Here is a 16,814-nt window from a genome sequence, read left to right as displayed (position 1 = left end):
CAAAACTAATTCTGGATCTGCAGAGCCAGAAAAATTGGTAATAAGATAGACATGTTTCAAGTAATGTATATTTATGTGTTGGATGGAAGTAATTGCAACAGTGTGTAGCCCTAGGCACAAACCCTTTGAAATTAGTATTGTATATCCTTCTTATGATTATAAATGTATATCTTTGAAATGATAACTGGTTAAAGATATATAATAGTTGTAGTAATCTATTTAATTTCTGCTGCCTGTCTTTTTTTTCCTGCAATCCATTTAAATAGCAAATAAATTAATATGTGGCTGCATATGACAAACATATATAAAATTCTCAAGGTTGGACAGTGTTTCATTTACATACATACATTTGCATGCATATAAAATACAGCATGATTATTATAATAATTCACATATATGAACACATTGCCAAAATAAAGCTAATTATGTGCAGTTTATTGACATACTCATGAATTTAGGAAATGAAAAAAGATAATTCTAACATATACATTTTAAAAATATTACTGCATAGTCTAAATTTTAACTAACATTCTCTAGCTGCACATGTAGTACTCAGTTTTTTATCAAATTCTAGAATTTAGTAGCATTAAACTGCCCATAACATCTATGCTGGTGTTTTCCTACCACTCCAAATGTGTGAATAAGGCTCTGTCCCTTCATTAGAGATCCAGAGTCATCTCTAACATCTTAACATCTCCTACTACTTAAACTACTTAACCTTTTTGATGATACTGGTTAAAGCTTCATTCACGTACAACATCTTTTCATATCCACATCTCCTCAAGACTGGAGAATGAAGTCTCCTGGCTACCTGCCTTCAGTCTATTTTTCCTCTACTTTATTCTATCCTGGAACAGTTAAGCTAGTTTTCTCTCCCTTCTTTCGGCATTTTCTATCACTTTGATGGATGCATTTTGACCTACCTAAAACACCCTTCCTCCCTCCACTTATACAAATTTTCAAGGTCAAGATTGCTCTTATTTTCACTTTCAATTATTCTCTAATCTTGGAATTATTCTCACCTTAACTCAGGTAGCGCTCACTTAGGATCAATACTTCTCAAATAAGCACTTAATTAGAAAAGACAGCCACGTGGTGGATAGAGACCAAGTTTTGTTTCATTTTATTTTGGTTTTGTATCCCACAGCTCCCAGCAGTGTTCTGGTCACATGGTAGATGTTATAAATGTTTATTAATTGATTAATTTACAACAGGGAAAATTAATTATGTAAAATACCTCTATACTTGTTGCATTAGATCATTTTAAGATTGCTCATTAAATGAGGAATATAAGTAAATTACACAGTTCTAAGTATTTAAATGGTCAATTCTGATAGTCATACTATAATGTTTTCTATCTCAGTTAATTTGGGTAAACAAAAATTCAGTTTGTGGTTTTATGGAACAATCAGGTATATAATAGAGGATTCCCATATACTACCCTATTAACACCTTGCATTGGTGTGGAAGATTTGTTACAATTGATGAAAGCATATTTTTATACTTGCACTATTAACTATAGTCCTTGTGTATATATATATTTCAGTGCTGTTTATTAAGTTCACAATGTTGTGTTATATCAGTTTTTTTCTATTTACTGGATCTCATTAGCATACAAGCATGTATGATTTTTCTACTTACATACTTTTTAAAAGATTTTTTGTTTGGTTTTGTGTCACATACACTTTTTAATAAAGTTTTCTTCATCACATGCCCCACTCTGGTTTCTGCAAAAATCCTCAGCAGAATTGTGTGTTCCAGTGTTTCTTTAACATGCGTACACACATTATCTGGGTATATTGTTAAAATTCAAATTCTGACTCAGAAGGTAGATGCTTGCTGCCTAAAATAGACCCCAAAAGTCATTGGCTTAAAACAGCAAATCTTTATCTGGACACAGCCGTGCTGAGTTACTCTATCTCGAGATCTCTTACAAAGCTGAAATCAAGGTGTTAGCCAGCCAGCTGTGGCAGCAGTCATCTTTAGTCTTGACTGAGGGTGGATCTGCTTCCAAAATCTCTCTTTTTTGGCTGTTGGCAGGCCTCGGGTCTTCGCTTGCTGTTGGCAGAAGATAACAGTTTCTTGCAGTGTGTCCCTCTCCATAGAATGGCCCACAACATGGCGGCTTGCTCTAACAGAGGTGAGGGAGGGAGGGAGGGCAAGCCCATAGAAGCAGATTCTTTTGGTAACCTAATCTCAGAAGTGACAGATCTTATCACTTGGCCAAATTCTTTTCCTTAGAAGTTACTTGGGTCCAGCCCACACTCAAGCAGAGGGGATTAAGCCAGGGCTCAAATACCAGGAGGTCCAGGTCTTTGAGTGTTCCATTTTAGAGGCTGCCTACCACAGCAGATTTGGAGCGGGGTTTGAACTTCTCCATTTCTATGAAATTCCCTGGCAATGCCTCTGCTGCTGATCTAAGAACCTCACTTTGAAAAGCAATGGTCTATACTTGGTGCTTCCAATTCCTTTCTGTCATCCTCTATGGATTGCACTTACTACAATTAGTCTTTCTCACCCTCACTGCATTGAAACTGCCTTTATTGGAAATACCACTCACCTCCACATTACTGAACCCAGGATTTGGAAAAATATATCACTCTTTCTGAAATTCTTTCTTCATTTGGCTTCTGAAACACCAAATTAACCATTTCTCCTCGGGTTCTAGTGTCAGTTACCTTATCTCTTTGACTATAAATATCACTACATCCCACAATCCAACACTTGGAGATTTTAAATCTACAGTTAATACCTAAATGGTCTCATATATTATAGCTTTAAATTCCATCTATATGCTGCTCACCCTCAAAGGCCTGTCTCCTATCTTTATCAAGTACCTAATGAACACCTCTCCTTCAATAGCTAATAATGACTTCAAATTTAAAATGTTCAGAATAGGATTTTTTTCTACTCATCACCCAACCCCTCCCCCAGTCTAGCAGTCCTGCTTCTCATCCATACTTCCAAACTCAGCAAAAAGTACTACCCTCCCATCAGCTGTTCAAGTGAAAATCCTGGCGGTAACTCTTGAGTCCTCTTTTACATTTGCATGTAAACAGCCATTAAATGTTGTCAGTTATACCTCTTAAATAGCACTTGAATCTCCCATCGCTCTGAGTCTCCAATGTCACCACCCTAATCCAGACCATTATTAACTGATTGCTCAGATTTCTTTGCCTGCTTCCCTATTGACAGCCTCCAACCTCCATCACAAGTGATGTTATTCAACAATCTTTCTCCCATGTTCGTGGTTTCATGTGTCCTACAGGATAAAGTTTAGACACTTTAATATTGCATATGAAACCATAGAATATCTGACACTTGACTCCCTCTCCAGCTCCATTTAGCACTACTTTCCTACCTATACACTGTACTTGAGATATGCAGGGACTGGGCATGCTCCCACACTCCCATTTGACTCTGAGTCTTCATGAAAATCATTTCCCTGCCTGCCTGGAACATTTCCTTTCTTTGCCTGGCTAGATTTCACTAAACTTTTAAGTTTCAGCTTGAACATGAGTTCTTCCTAGAGGTTGTGTTTGAGCGCTTGAACTAGGATTGGGGCGACCACATTGTAGTCTGTAGGAGTATATACTTCTCTATGTTAATATTCATTATTTTACTAATCATTTAATTACCCTGTTCCTACGAAACTGTAAGCTTTGGGAAGGCCAGATCAGCGGAGTTATATCCAGGTATTTCTGAAATATAATTTGGGGGATCCTCTTTAAGAATGTAAATACAAATATATGTGTGTATATATACACCCACACACCCACACACATATGCACACACATACACATACATACACGTGCACACACAGAACTAAGGAAAAAGTGAATATGTATTTATAATAAGAAATCACAGCCAAGTGTAAAATTAAAGAAGCTGATAAATATAAAAATAGATGACCCTATGATGAGTTTTTTAGGGTCCCCTACCAGAAGACCAAAGCTTAAGATTCATTAAATTCCCAAGAAAATCCTCCTTTGTATATTAGTTTCTTTCAAAGCTGCATTTCTAGTGTCAAGAGCAGAGTTTAATACATGGCAGATATTCAGTATTTTAATGTTTGAGTTATTTTAAGTTATATCATCTATATCTTTGGCATTCAATAAGTTTTTCCCTAAGTTGGATTTCTACAAAATGCTTTGATGTTATAGATTTTTTTCTTATTGTTATTATTTTCGATTATTTGTCATGAGCATATTTCAAATGACTAATAATATATGTTAGTGGTTATATCTGTTAGTACATCATTGGGCTCTAGGCGAAAAATATAGAGGTGGAAAAAATTCTTAATTGCATACAGAACAATCTCTTAATATATGGGTCTATGTGTATATATATGCCTCTTTGTGTCTCTACATTTTTGCAGAACATATATAAAAAAACTTTGAGATGAATTTTAAATCAGTAATATTCTTCTTTAGATATTCACAAAATCAAAAATCCTTTGTGGAGGAATCACCACCTACTTTCTGATTTGTTTATAATGTAATTTTGCAAACATTTATCTCTGGAATAACAAAGATGCCAGTGTTTTATACAATTTAAAAAGGACATAAAATGTTTTATTTACTGTGAATCTGTCCACAAGATATTATTTAAGTGGTTATTTAAATCAAGACAATAACACAGCATTCAGAGATGAGCTACTTGGCTTAAATCTTTAGCATTCAGTTTGTTAAAATACAAATAAGTTTAGTTAAGTTCCTTATATAATAACTATAAATTTGCTGAGAAATTGCTGTGCTCATATCAGGGTTGTCAGAGAAGTGTGTGTGTGTCTGTGTGTGTGTGTTATAAAGTGCAACCCTCTGATCAATGCGCACTTCTCCCCCCGTTTTCCTAAAGACATCATGAAAAAAGGATGAGGTTTCCGCCTTAATTGCTTGTGCCTTTTATTCACATTTCTCTCTCAGCCAGAATTGTGAAAAGAGTGTTAGTAAAAGGCTGCACAATAGAGCTTTTCATTAGGCCTCAGCAAGGCACACAAAAGAAGGCTTTTGGAAAGAGTGAATGCATGAGTTTAATTTGCAGGTGGAGAGTAGATAAAAGGTGCTGACGCCTCTATTATTCTCTTACTTAGGTGACCCTTACCCTGTTCAGCTGATCCCAACTACCATGGCAGCTGCTGCTGCAGCATCACCAGGCTTAGGCCCACTCCAACTGCAGGTAAGTCAGGAAACAATACAGGAGAGACAAAGGTTAAGTAAATACTGAAAACAGCTATTATCATTGTTTGAGCAAAATAAACTGACTAGTGATATTTGTCTCACACTTTTTTGTTTTTAAATTTATTTGTGCTGATCCTCATATGAAAGTTGAGATGCTGATTCTTTTAGTTTTTCGCCCTGTTGTTTCTCTACTCGAGGTAGCTTATTGTAATTATCTTAGAGCCTGGTATGATTTAGTAAAATGAGCTGTGGTTTTGCTTTCATTATTACTTGCCATCATTTCCTTTCAGAATGTTCCCCATCAAGACAAAAAGAACCAAATATCCTGCAAATAATATTCAAACAGATTTCTTATGGATCAAGGCAACTTAACACAAAATACATTTTAAATTGTTCAAGATGACTGGTATTATTGAAGTACTCGGTAGGTCCCTTTATTCTCCTGCTAATAGCAGCTCAGTTAGGCAAAGAAGTAAAGGAAGACCATATAAGCAGGTGCCTAAATGAGGTCTCAGTTAAGACTTCTCAGCTCCACAGAATACATACTCTTCCATATTCAAGAAAGTCAATGTTAACTTTAAAGTTATCCAAGTGATTTTAGAAATTTTATCTCTGGGGTTGAAAAGAGTATAAAAAATATATTAAAGATAGCTCTCCTTAACTGTTTGAATCTTTGAATAAACAGCCTTCAAAATCCTCCATCGTTTCCATTGTTATGGACCTCATAGTTATGCAGTTAATAGGGAAAAAGGTCTTCTAACAATATGATTACTATCCCTTGTGAGAAGTTTTGTACTTTCCTTGGTTTGAAAGACACAGTATACCTGGGAAACCATATAGAAAGCAGTTGTACTTAAGAAAATTAAATTGTATTCTTGAAAGCACATTGTCTTGAAAGATGATTTTTAAGTCTATAAAGAAAAAAATTGCTATACATTGTAGCATCAAGAGACTGATGTATCTGTTGAGCACATGGGATTGTCAGAAGTCCTTGTTGGTTACTGAAAAACCAGTTAAGTTTCATAGGAGGAATTGCCAGTGTGAATCTGACATACTGTGTTCTACAGAGGTTATTGACATTCATTCTTATTCTCCCTTTTCTTTGTGAAGCTACAATGTAAGTGTATCTGTTTCTACGAACTGGATATATCTTGGGCAGTGTTGGAGCCATTGGGACAATAAAATTTTTTGAAATGACATCTGGACAATAACTACAATTTGGAAAAGTGATTGTAATAGGTAAAACTAAAAAAGAGTATTAGAATTAAAGGAAGAAGGAAGAATATCCACTTTAGATTTCAGTGTGGAAATAGGAATTTTAGAGATTTAGGATGTCAGTTTTCTAAAACAATTAGACATTCTCATTCCCTTTCACTTTCAGAATAGCAGAGAGAGGGAGTGAGAGCAAATTGGAAGTATCTCCTATGTTTCATTGCAGAACTCTAGTAGAAAGTAGTTCTGTTTGTAAACAGTCTGAATTTCTAATATTTGGCAAAAATTGATCCCTATCTCTGATCTTTTATATCAGAGTCCCTTAAATTTTTAAATATAAAAAAGTTTTATTTAACAGAAAATTAGAAAAACTTAAGACACAAAACATATTGGCTCTTACTTTATAATTTAATCTACAAATTGAATAATGTTCCTTTTATATAAGTGGCATTACGTCTGTTAAAACTCATGAAATTTGTTTAGATTCCCAAATGATCAACATTGTGGTATAACAAGGAAATGAATAATCCAAAATTCTTTCATGGTAATGCACTAACTACTATTAATCACACACATAGAACTTTTGCTCAAGATAAAAAAATGTTATTCAAATGCAGACACATTCCAAGAGCATGTGGCTCTTCTTCCAAGTGGACTAACTCACCTTCACTGTGTGCCTATACCGACTCACTCTCCTACTTGTCACTACCACGCTATTCATAGGCCCCAGGCGCTGCAATTCTGTCTTCTTCAGAGTTGCCAAGGAGGCTGGTGATATTTACTGTCTCCTGGCTTTAAAAAAGTATCCAAATTGGTTTTTTCTCCAGAAAACTAACCAGAGAAATGCTAACTCCAAAACCTAGTCAGAAGTCTTTCTTACCTTAACCCTACCCAACATTCACCCCAATCTTTTAAACCTAAAGTTTTGAGAAATTTTTCCTCAGTATATGAACCAATTTTTTCTCCAAACTCTCCTTTTAATCGTACTCTGTTAAGCATCATTTTTCCATCCCTTATTAATGCCTTGAACAGATTATATCACCCTCTGGTCCTTTTCACTTATTGAGATTCCCTTTCAGTGATAGGATTTGGTTCTGCTGGAAACTTTAATCTTATACCCAATTTGTATCTCACTGCCTCCCCTTCTCCCATTAGGCAAGAATCTTGAGTCTAAAGACCAAAAATGAAGAAGGATGGGGCTTACTCTTTTGCTTCCTCAACTCTAAACGAGTGCCTGTGCATAGGCAGGGTTGAGGGAAGAGAAAGGAGTGTAACCTTCCTTCAAGACACCTAAGAGATTGTGCCAGTGTTGTTTTCTTGGGGCCTTGATCTTTTCCCGGTATTCTAAGAGAGGAGCAGACAGGATGGTCATCTGTGCCTCCTACCGTATCTCTGTTTAGGGCATTACCTCCCTTGGCCCATAGCTTCCTGATTAGCAGACCCCTGCCTCCTCCTTCAGCCTTAGTCCCCCTTCATGAACATCCCAGAGGTCCTCCCCTGTGCCTTCCATGTGCTATGGCCGATACTACACCACAGTCCTGGTCCACTCTTACCCCTTCATCCCACGTTTCCCTCAACTTTAGAAGACTTCAGATGAGAAGTCTGGTACCTCTGTTCTTTCTTTGCATACAATCCCAAACTCTAGTGTACACTGTCAAATTCTCTAAAGAACTCTTTCACCATGCTTCTAGTGGGTGGGGCTTTAAGTTTTTCAGCTCAAGAAGCATCCACAAGGGGGAAAACATGCAAATTTCTTCTTCTGACTTTTCCAGTATTAAGAATTCTGCCTCCTAACTTAGGGTGAGGGGAAAACTTTTCTTCAAGAACTAAATCCTCCCATAAAGTTGTGGACTTACTCTTCTCTCTCACCTACCTTAGCTGACATCAACTTACACATATTGTGGAAGCGGTAGGTGGGGAAGGTGATTGAAGTAGCAAGCTTTTAGAAAAGGGTAAGTGGTGGTGTGGTTATTGTCTAGTACTAATTGTTGGTGGATCCCATTAGAACTGCAGAAGAATTTGTTGCTGGCTTTTTACTTGCTCTTTGTTGTTGCTAGATATTTTCTTGTTTGTTTCAAGAAAGGAGTGACAAACTCAGAGCTACACTTTATATGGCAGTAGTAAGAAAGTTGGGTTAGGATAATAGCGGGAAGACCAGGTCGGGGAACAAATGCAGTAGCCTTGGCAAGAGAAAAGTGCTGAGATGAATTAATCATCAGTCAGTGGCTGTGGGAATAGTATAGAGAGGTTATATATGGTAGGCAAAAATAGGATGTTTTTGCTTTTTTCTTGTCCAAACAGGATTTTAACTAATGGAAAGTACCGTAGTAACTGGTGTCATGAGCTACCATTAGCCATGATTTATGTAGTACTTTCTGATGCTGGTTCTCTGGTAAGAGATTATCAGAAATTTACAAAGATTACTTCATTTAACTCTTATTATAATACTTTGTGTTGTGTATTAATATTATCGTTTGAAAAAGAAGAAAACCTGACTCACAGAATTCAAAACCCGTTGTCTTTAAACAATTATATTTGCTTCTCCAAGTGTAGATTTTATTTTAAACTTTAGAGGTATTGCCCCTTTTAAGGCATTTGCTAACTCAGTAATCTGCTAATCAAATTATAACAATAAAGCTGATTAATTGGCACTATAACAATAAAGCTGATTAATTGATTAATGCAAATACTCTACATGCATTGCAATAACTGAAAGTAGCAGAATCCATAATGACAGCTGACTACTTCAGACTCTGCATTTTCCATTCCATGCCTCTTTACACAGATATATGTTAACTCAAGCCCTTCTTCATGAACACCTAGATCTAAGAAGGGACACTGAAAATAAATACCTATTCATAATTAATTTTGTTTACCTACTAATTGTGTTTTCTTTTAAAATAACTTTTTACATATAATTGTTCACACTTGGATTATATTATAAGTAGAACCAATAATCAGAAACTTTATTGAAGAAAGAATAATAAGAAATTAGTATAACTTTTAAGTGACAAGCAAGATAATAGGCTTTGAATAATACTGCTGCTTGTTACTTCAATACTATTTTATGTCCCTGAAGATTACTACCATATAATAAAAATACTTCATAAAAATAACCTTAATGTATACTTCTAGAAGCAGTTACAATATGATAAGCTCTGATACATATTGATTTTAATTTTTATAGAGAAAAGTTGGCTTTATATTAGATATATAGTACAAATTAACAAGTTGTATCATATATACTGACAAAACATTTCTTTTATGATGAAATACATGTCTTTTGTCTCTTCTGCCTTTTAAATCTTCCCCCAAGCTTCAGATCCCTTCCACTGCTTGTTGGCTATCAAGAGGAAATATAGATGTGTACTGCCATCATAAACTGAGTCCAAAATAGAACTCACCAGTTCTGCTGTTTTCTCCCAGTCCTACTCATCCTATGGTTTTCTCTTAGCAAATGGCACCATTCCATCTGTTGGCCAACCCAGGCACATGAAATTTATCTTTAACTCATCTCCCTCCCTCTTCCCCTAAATGCATTCATTCACTAAGTCTATTGATTCCACCTACTAAATATCTCAAGAGTCCGTCCATTTCTTTCTATCATAACTGTCACTCTTCTAGCTCAGTCTACCCTCATTGCTTGAGTAATTAAAAAACCAGACCCTGTCCTGGTTTTCCTGTTTTTAATATTGTCCCCTTCACTGCACTCTCTACTGCACATTTTAGTCAGAATTATCTTTCTAAGTTTAGAAAATCTGGTCGTGTACTCCTCCTTCTTCTAAAGCCCTTAAATGGCTCCTTCATATGTTTAAGTGCTCTCACCTCTGAATCTTTACATGTGCCAGTCCTCTTCCTGGAACCCCATTACCCACCACATTTTCCAGGTTAACTCCTATTTACTCCACAGGTTTCAGCTTAAAATTTACCTTTTCAAGGAACATTTATTGATCCAAAATCTTGATTAACATAGCTCCTGTGTGTTTCCAGAGCACATTGCATTTCCCTTCTAAGAGCACTTGTGGAAAAGGTTTTAAATTGTTTCCTAACTTCTACCAGATGGTAAAATCTATGCAGTCAGTAACTCACCATCACTTGTACATGAGTGCTTGAAATATTTTATGGCTCCATAAATATCTTTTAGTTGAAATGTAACATTACATTTATAATAAATTATGTACCTTTTTTTGCCAAACAGCTATGCCCATTTTACAATATTGGAATTAAGCTGAATATTAATACTTTCCTTTATAAGTGAATTCTTTTTTAAGAAGAGATAATAAAAGAGATACAAATATTAATGGCATCATTGGCTCATGGAAGAAAAGAAAAAGTACTTTGAATTTAATTCAATAAGATATACATTGAAAATTTTCAATTTAAAAAAACCCTACCATTTGATGAAAAAGGAAACTTGCTGAAAACATTCCATGTACCTAATATTGTGCCAGGCACTAATTCCCTCACCTAATTAAAAAAATATATTTGCTCAAATATCTGAGGCCTAACCTAACCAACCTAATTGAAAATGTAAATAACTCACCTACAGATACTGCCCTTCCTATCACTCTCCTTGTTTTGTTTTTCTATGGCACTATTCATCTTCAAAAATACTGTATAATTTACTTACAATGCTCCTTATTTGTTTTCTCTCGTCATCAAATATATTGTAAGCTCCACTGGAGTAAGTGTTGTTATTTGATTTATTCTAGTAATGTCTCTCAAGTGCCCAGAAAAATGCAAGGAAATAGCAGGTGTTCAATAAATATCTGTTAAGTGAAAGTAACAATCATGAACTAATGTTCATAAACATTTTAAATAAAATAATAAAGTGATATACAATTATTTTCTGGAGCAAATTATGTTAACTCATGGCTCATGGAAGTAACCTTTTTTTTTTCAACTCCTATTGGAAGATTCTTTGTGTAAGAGAAATTCCTAATTCTATATCTCTTCCTCTTTCTTCCCTTTCTCTTCTCATAGCCATGAGCTGATGCATAAGGAATGTGTTTTGCATATTTACTGCAGTTTATCTAAGTCCTTTAAAGTCATTATAACTTACCAAAGAACAAGCCAAACATTGCACTACTGCTAGATTATTCCTACAGTGTGTGTTCATGTATATGCAGACATACATAAGAATATGAATTATTGGAGGTACTTTTATTTGAATCAATATGGCTTTTCTTGACAATCAAAAACTAATTTTTTTCTGAAAGGGTATATTCTCAAAAGAGTTAACTAACCAATAAGCAATTTCATACATTGAGTTTACCCTCTTCTCCTTTTCCCTCTCCTTCTTTCTTTTATTTTTCTTTCTTTCTTCCTCTTCAGATTGCTTCTTTGATTTTCCTCCAAAGGAGCCAGTGGTGCTTTTAATATTTGTTTTCCTGCTGTTGTCTCTTTTTAAAGGAAGGGAATTAATTCATATAGTAAAATAATCTAGTTTTAAATTTCAATATTAAATGTAGGCATAATTATTAACCAAAAAAAATTACACTTTGAATCTTTTGGACATTTGTGACTAGATAAAATCAGCTAAGCAATTCATCTGTTTCTGATTAATAAAACCAAGTGATGGCAACAGTCCATCTAACATTTATTCCTTATATTCATGTCTACTAATTTGCATTTTACTTAATGGGCATCAGGAATATTTTTTAATGGTAATAGTCGTAATGTAGTGTACTATTTTTATGTTTTAACTAGGCTTCTAAGATTTAAAATTAGAAGGAAATATTTATCCACTTTTTTCTCACTTTATAAATACTGTATTTGTGTTGGCCAAAATAATGGTTGCCACCTGTTCTACCTATAGGAAGCCAAAAATGTTGACTCCAACCAATGATTAATAGTGATAAGCAGAAGGAAAAAAGATTGAAGTAATTCTTGGACAACCATATTTTACCCCGAGTAAGCAGATAACATTCAATCCTGAAATTAAATTAATTATAGTTTTTAAAATTATTTTAGCAAGACTATTTAGAAATTCATAATGATATTTTTTAGAATATAGACTCCGATTTCCAAGGTGTCATAAATGAAATCAAAGGGGGCCATGGTACCAGTTACATCAGTAACATGTATTCTCTGGGAGAGAGAAAATGATGGATGGCATGTGATCATGTCAGAAAATGAATCATATAAAATATCAACTGAAATCAATCTTTTTTCCATAGCTGTCAAAGGTCCATAGCAGTCATAGTGGAAACAGCTTAAGCTTCTGTCTGATAGAGAATCACATCAAGGTAGACATGGATGAAAAACTCAAGTTGATCTTTTTATCAGCCTCCTGCAAGTCTCTCTCTGAAGGAGGTCAGTAAATATGACAAGACACAGATAAATGCTTCATATTTTCTAGAGCACTGTGACTGACTGAGTAGGGCTTCATTTGTCTGGCCAAAAGAATCCTCCTAAAAATCAATAAGAAAGAAATAACTACATGAAAAAGGTCTAGATGTAAGGACTTTCACCTTATTATTGAAGGAGGGTCTTACAAAGATGAATGTAAACCGCCTAAATCCTGTACTGCCCACCTCAACTGTTAGTTCACCACCATTTCCATACAGGTGAAAAATGTCCAATTTCTCATTTCATTCCAGCCCTTGTGTGCTGTTTGCTGTCGGACTTCTTTCTGCGTGAATGAGTTTTCTTGCGGGTTAAAAGGCTGCATCCCCTCTTTTCCCCTCCCTTCAACCCTGAGCTTGCAGGGCAGACAGACAGAAGCACACATATGATTAATACAGCACAGCTGCAAGAGTAAGTCATTTGCATATGTATTAATAGAGGCAAAAAGCCCTACAACAATTAAATTATACACAGAGACATTCTGCATACTAAAGAACCTATGCAAATTGGCCTGAAAAAAAATGCAGCCAACATTTTCTCTTGACTTTTCCAAACCCATGTGAGCTGGAGTCAGAACCCAGCAGTTTTCAAGAAGCCACTGTAAGGAAGAACCTATTAGGGACTGCCTCCATAGTTATTACCTCCCCTAGAGTTCCCAGGAGGTGTTTGACATTTGGACAATGGAGAGTAATACAAGCAGTGTCTTTTTCATGCTATTTCTGTATTTCCTTACTTTCAGCAGCCTCATCGTGTCTCATTACATGCTAACAGAAACATCAGCACACGTGTGCTTTTCCTGAGTGCTCCCTTCTATTTACCAGCCAATAAATATTAAACTTTAAAATTACAATTCAAATTCTATCACGGCCTGCACTAATGTAATGTAAGCATTTGTCAGAGCCAGGTTTGGGAATCACAAGTCCATGCCCAGTCCTTCATGGACCCCTGTGATCTCTGAATCAGTACCTGGTTAGGTTTCTCTGAAGTGTTTGGGGACTAGGTCCAAGGCCAAAGGTAGATGCCATCTTAGAAACAATACCAATTTATTGAAACTTTAAAAATACGAGATTTTTTTTTTCCATTTGTATCAATGGTAAAAAACATCAAGAAAAACAGATTTATTCACTTTTCTAGTCATGGCTATCTTTAGAGGAGAGTAATATTCTTCAAATTCACGGATACTATTTATGTGAGAAATTTGTTCTTCAGCGTAATTGTTTAGTTTATGTTGCTAGTACCCTTTAATTATTCAAAGAATATTTCACAGGACAAATTCAACCTTGGGAGTAAAATTTGATAGAAGTAAAAGTTCTCCAATAAGCATCGTGGACCTAAAGAACCCAAATGAAGACAGATGCCTGTTAACAGGAACAAATGCTGGGCTTTGTTGGTACCAGGAAACTGTTGAATATTATCCATGAATGTTAGGCATTATTTTTATGTCTCAAAGCATGCAATTGCAACATGTAAACTGCATTACATAAAACTGATAAGCATAAGGTAGAATTCTTCTTATGTAACTTATTACATAAAGCAGATTTTAGTCTTTGAGCCAGGGAAAATAACTACAATAATAATGTAATACTAAAACAAATTTTTTATTACATTAAGGCATTGTCTTTAATATTTTAAGAGGTGGTATTAATTTGTGAGGGACAATAAAGGGTCATGGTTAGGAGTGTGATATCTGCAGCCCTCAGTCCTTTAATCTTGGTTGTGCTACTTGCTAGCTACACAACTTTGGGCAAGTTACCTTTCCTCTTTATGCCTCCCTTTTCTCATATGTAAACTATGAATATAAATGTTATCTTAGGAAGATAAGTGAGATATGTGTCAAGTGCTTAAAGTGATAAAAGTATTCATTACCATTTATCAAATATATGTGTTGGGCAATAGTAAATGGTTGGTATGTTAGTTGATTAATAGTGTTCTAGCTGATATTGAAAACATTTTTATTGTTTAAAAGAATTCTTGCAAATAAGGGCATGGCAGACTTGTCTATGGATTTACTGTTCAGGACAGCAACTAAAGCAAGTAAAAATTTAGGCAAATTTTCTTATTTATGTGGAAATGATTTTATTTCCCTTTGTGGCATTATTTAAAGGCCCATCACAAGAATGCATGGGAGGCAATGAGTTTAATTAACTAAAAAGAAAATCTGAGTAGGTACTTGGAGTTTATCTCATTCCATATTTTACTATTGCTCACTCTTCGTTTTAATGTTATTTGTAATTTTGAATAAAAAAATGCTTTCTGATTAACCATTCAAAGCTTACTCTTTTACTAAATATTTAATAGAAATCTAAACAAATATATGTATCTCTTATTGTACCCTTTTATTGGCTGCAGCTAAATTATTTCTCAAATTGAGAAATTAACACTCAAATGTGGCAGTGAGGTTTATTTACAGACACCATAGAATCCTAGAAATTTTATTTATTCAACAAATATTCATTTTTTGTAAACTACTGAGCTAAGTAAGCGTCATAAGGGATGCAAAGATGAATCAGTGAAGAATCCTTGGTGGATCAGAAAGGAACTTGAAATTTAAGAGAATGAATGGAGTATGAAAGTAGAGCAGACTGAAGAAAGGCATGCATTCCCCTATCCTCATAAGCATATTTGAAGTGGAAAGGACGTCAGATACCCCTGAAGACAGTTGTTTACTAACTATGCACTGGAGTCCGAGTGCTTCCAAGAACCCCAAAAAGTATCATTCACTTTTGTTTGTTTTATATATTGTGCTGACTGGTTAAAATTGTATGAATGAAAGATGCTGAGCCTAAAAGAAATTTTAAAATTTTCTTCTATTCCAAATCCTTAATTTTATATGTGAAAAATTTAGACTCTTAAGTAGTGACCTGGCTAAATCAGATATTCACCAAACTGAGCCTGGAATCCTAGCAATTGAAAGCTAATCTAGCTTCTTTCCATTTTCTCGTAGTTTCCTTTAAAATAATGTATATATTCATATATGTTCTTACTAATATGTTTTCTGTAAAAGGTGGGAAAGGATTGTTCTTTTTTGCATTGAGACTGTTAACTTAAGGGAGGATAAATAAAACAATAGTTAGGATTTGCATGTTAGTAACAATGGCAACCTTCTGAATTGCTTCCATTTTGCTGAGTTCAGTGATTATGCTCTGTGAATTAATTCTTTTGTGAAAAACTATTGAAAGATCAAGGAATTTAGAAAACAAAACAACAGAGTAGTGGATTCTTTCCTATCTGTTTGTACAAAGAAGGTTCAAAGTGAGATTGTTTATATCACAAGTCTTATTGCTATTTCATTTGCTTCTTAGAAGAAAGATAGTATTCAAAGATGATTATGCAATCATGCAGATAAGATTTTGCAGTTATGAATGAACTGTTCTGATAGAACTACCAAGAAGAAAACCATACTACAATTTTGAACTGTGTTTGGTGGCAAGTGTCTCCACAAGATTTAATTATTCCTGAAAAAAAAAAAAAAAGTAGAAAACTACTGGATTCCTCCAGGAAAAAAAAAGAGAAACTTAAGCAAGTTTAGTACGATTTCAGATTTGCTGTTTCCTACAGAAGTTGCTCAATTCCATCTTTCTTAACCCTACCTAGACTTTCCCTTACTGCCATACCTCTTTTTCTTACCCAACCACTCCTTAGATAAAAGAAGTAGACAGGAAGAATAAGAGGAACAGAATATAAGCATATTCCCAAATGACTTGCCACATTGAACATTGGGCCAGTATAAATCCCTTAACCTATTTTTAGATTAAAGAGAAAAATTTCTACCTGAAATTTGGCTTTGCTGTGTGATATAACTCTTACCATTTCAAATATGCACTTCAAGTATTGTTCATAGTTTTCCCCTGAATTTAGTTTTCCAGTTTTTAAAATCATTTTAAATTATTAGAAACAATACAAATAAAACATTTGGTAAAAATTACAAAAGACAAACTAAAACAGTAAGCCAAAACAAACATACAAAAAATGCAAAGAACCTTACGAGTTCTTCATTTCTATTCTCTTTTCAGTTTGGTTCATCTTACATCTTGTTTTCTGGTTTCCTTCCAAGGCAATTTTAAGTCTGTGTGT

The 16,814-nt window shown here is 34.7% G+C and overlaps 1 protein-coding gene across 29 annotated transcripts in view; it reads left to right on the top strand.

Annotated features, from left to right (window-relative positions):
• SOX5 (SRY-box transcription factor 5) overlaps positions 1-16,814 on the top strand; it is a 1,211,684-nt gene that overhangs the window by 1,106,957 nt on the left and 87,913 nt on the right. For all 29 annotated transcript variants that reach the window (XM_077170289.1, XM_077170313.1, XM_077170300.1 and 26 more), the window contains one exon: positions 5,093-5,178. In XM_077170289.1, the coding sequence (XP_077026404.1) occupies positions 5,093-5,178 (86 nt within the window). The remainder of the gene's footprint in view (positions 1-5,092; positions 5,179-16,814) is intronic.

Source organism: Tamandua tetradactyla, chromosome 7, assembly GCF_023851605.1.
Source record: "Tamandua tetradactyla isolate mTamTet1 chromosome 7, mTamTet1.pri, whole genome shotgun sequence".
NCBI lineage: Eukaryota > Metazoa > Chordata > Mammalia > Pilosa > Myrmecophagidae > Tamandua > Tamandua tetradactyla.
Note: the sequence above shows the minus strand (reverse complement) of the source record. Positions and strands in the feature narration are given on the sequence as shown.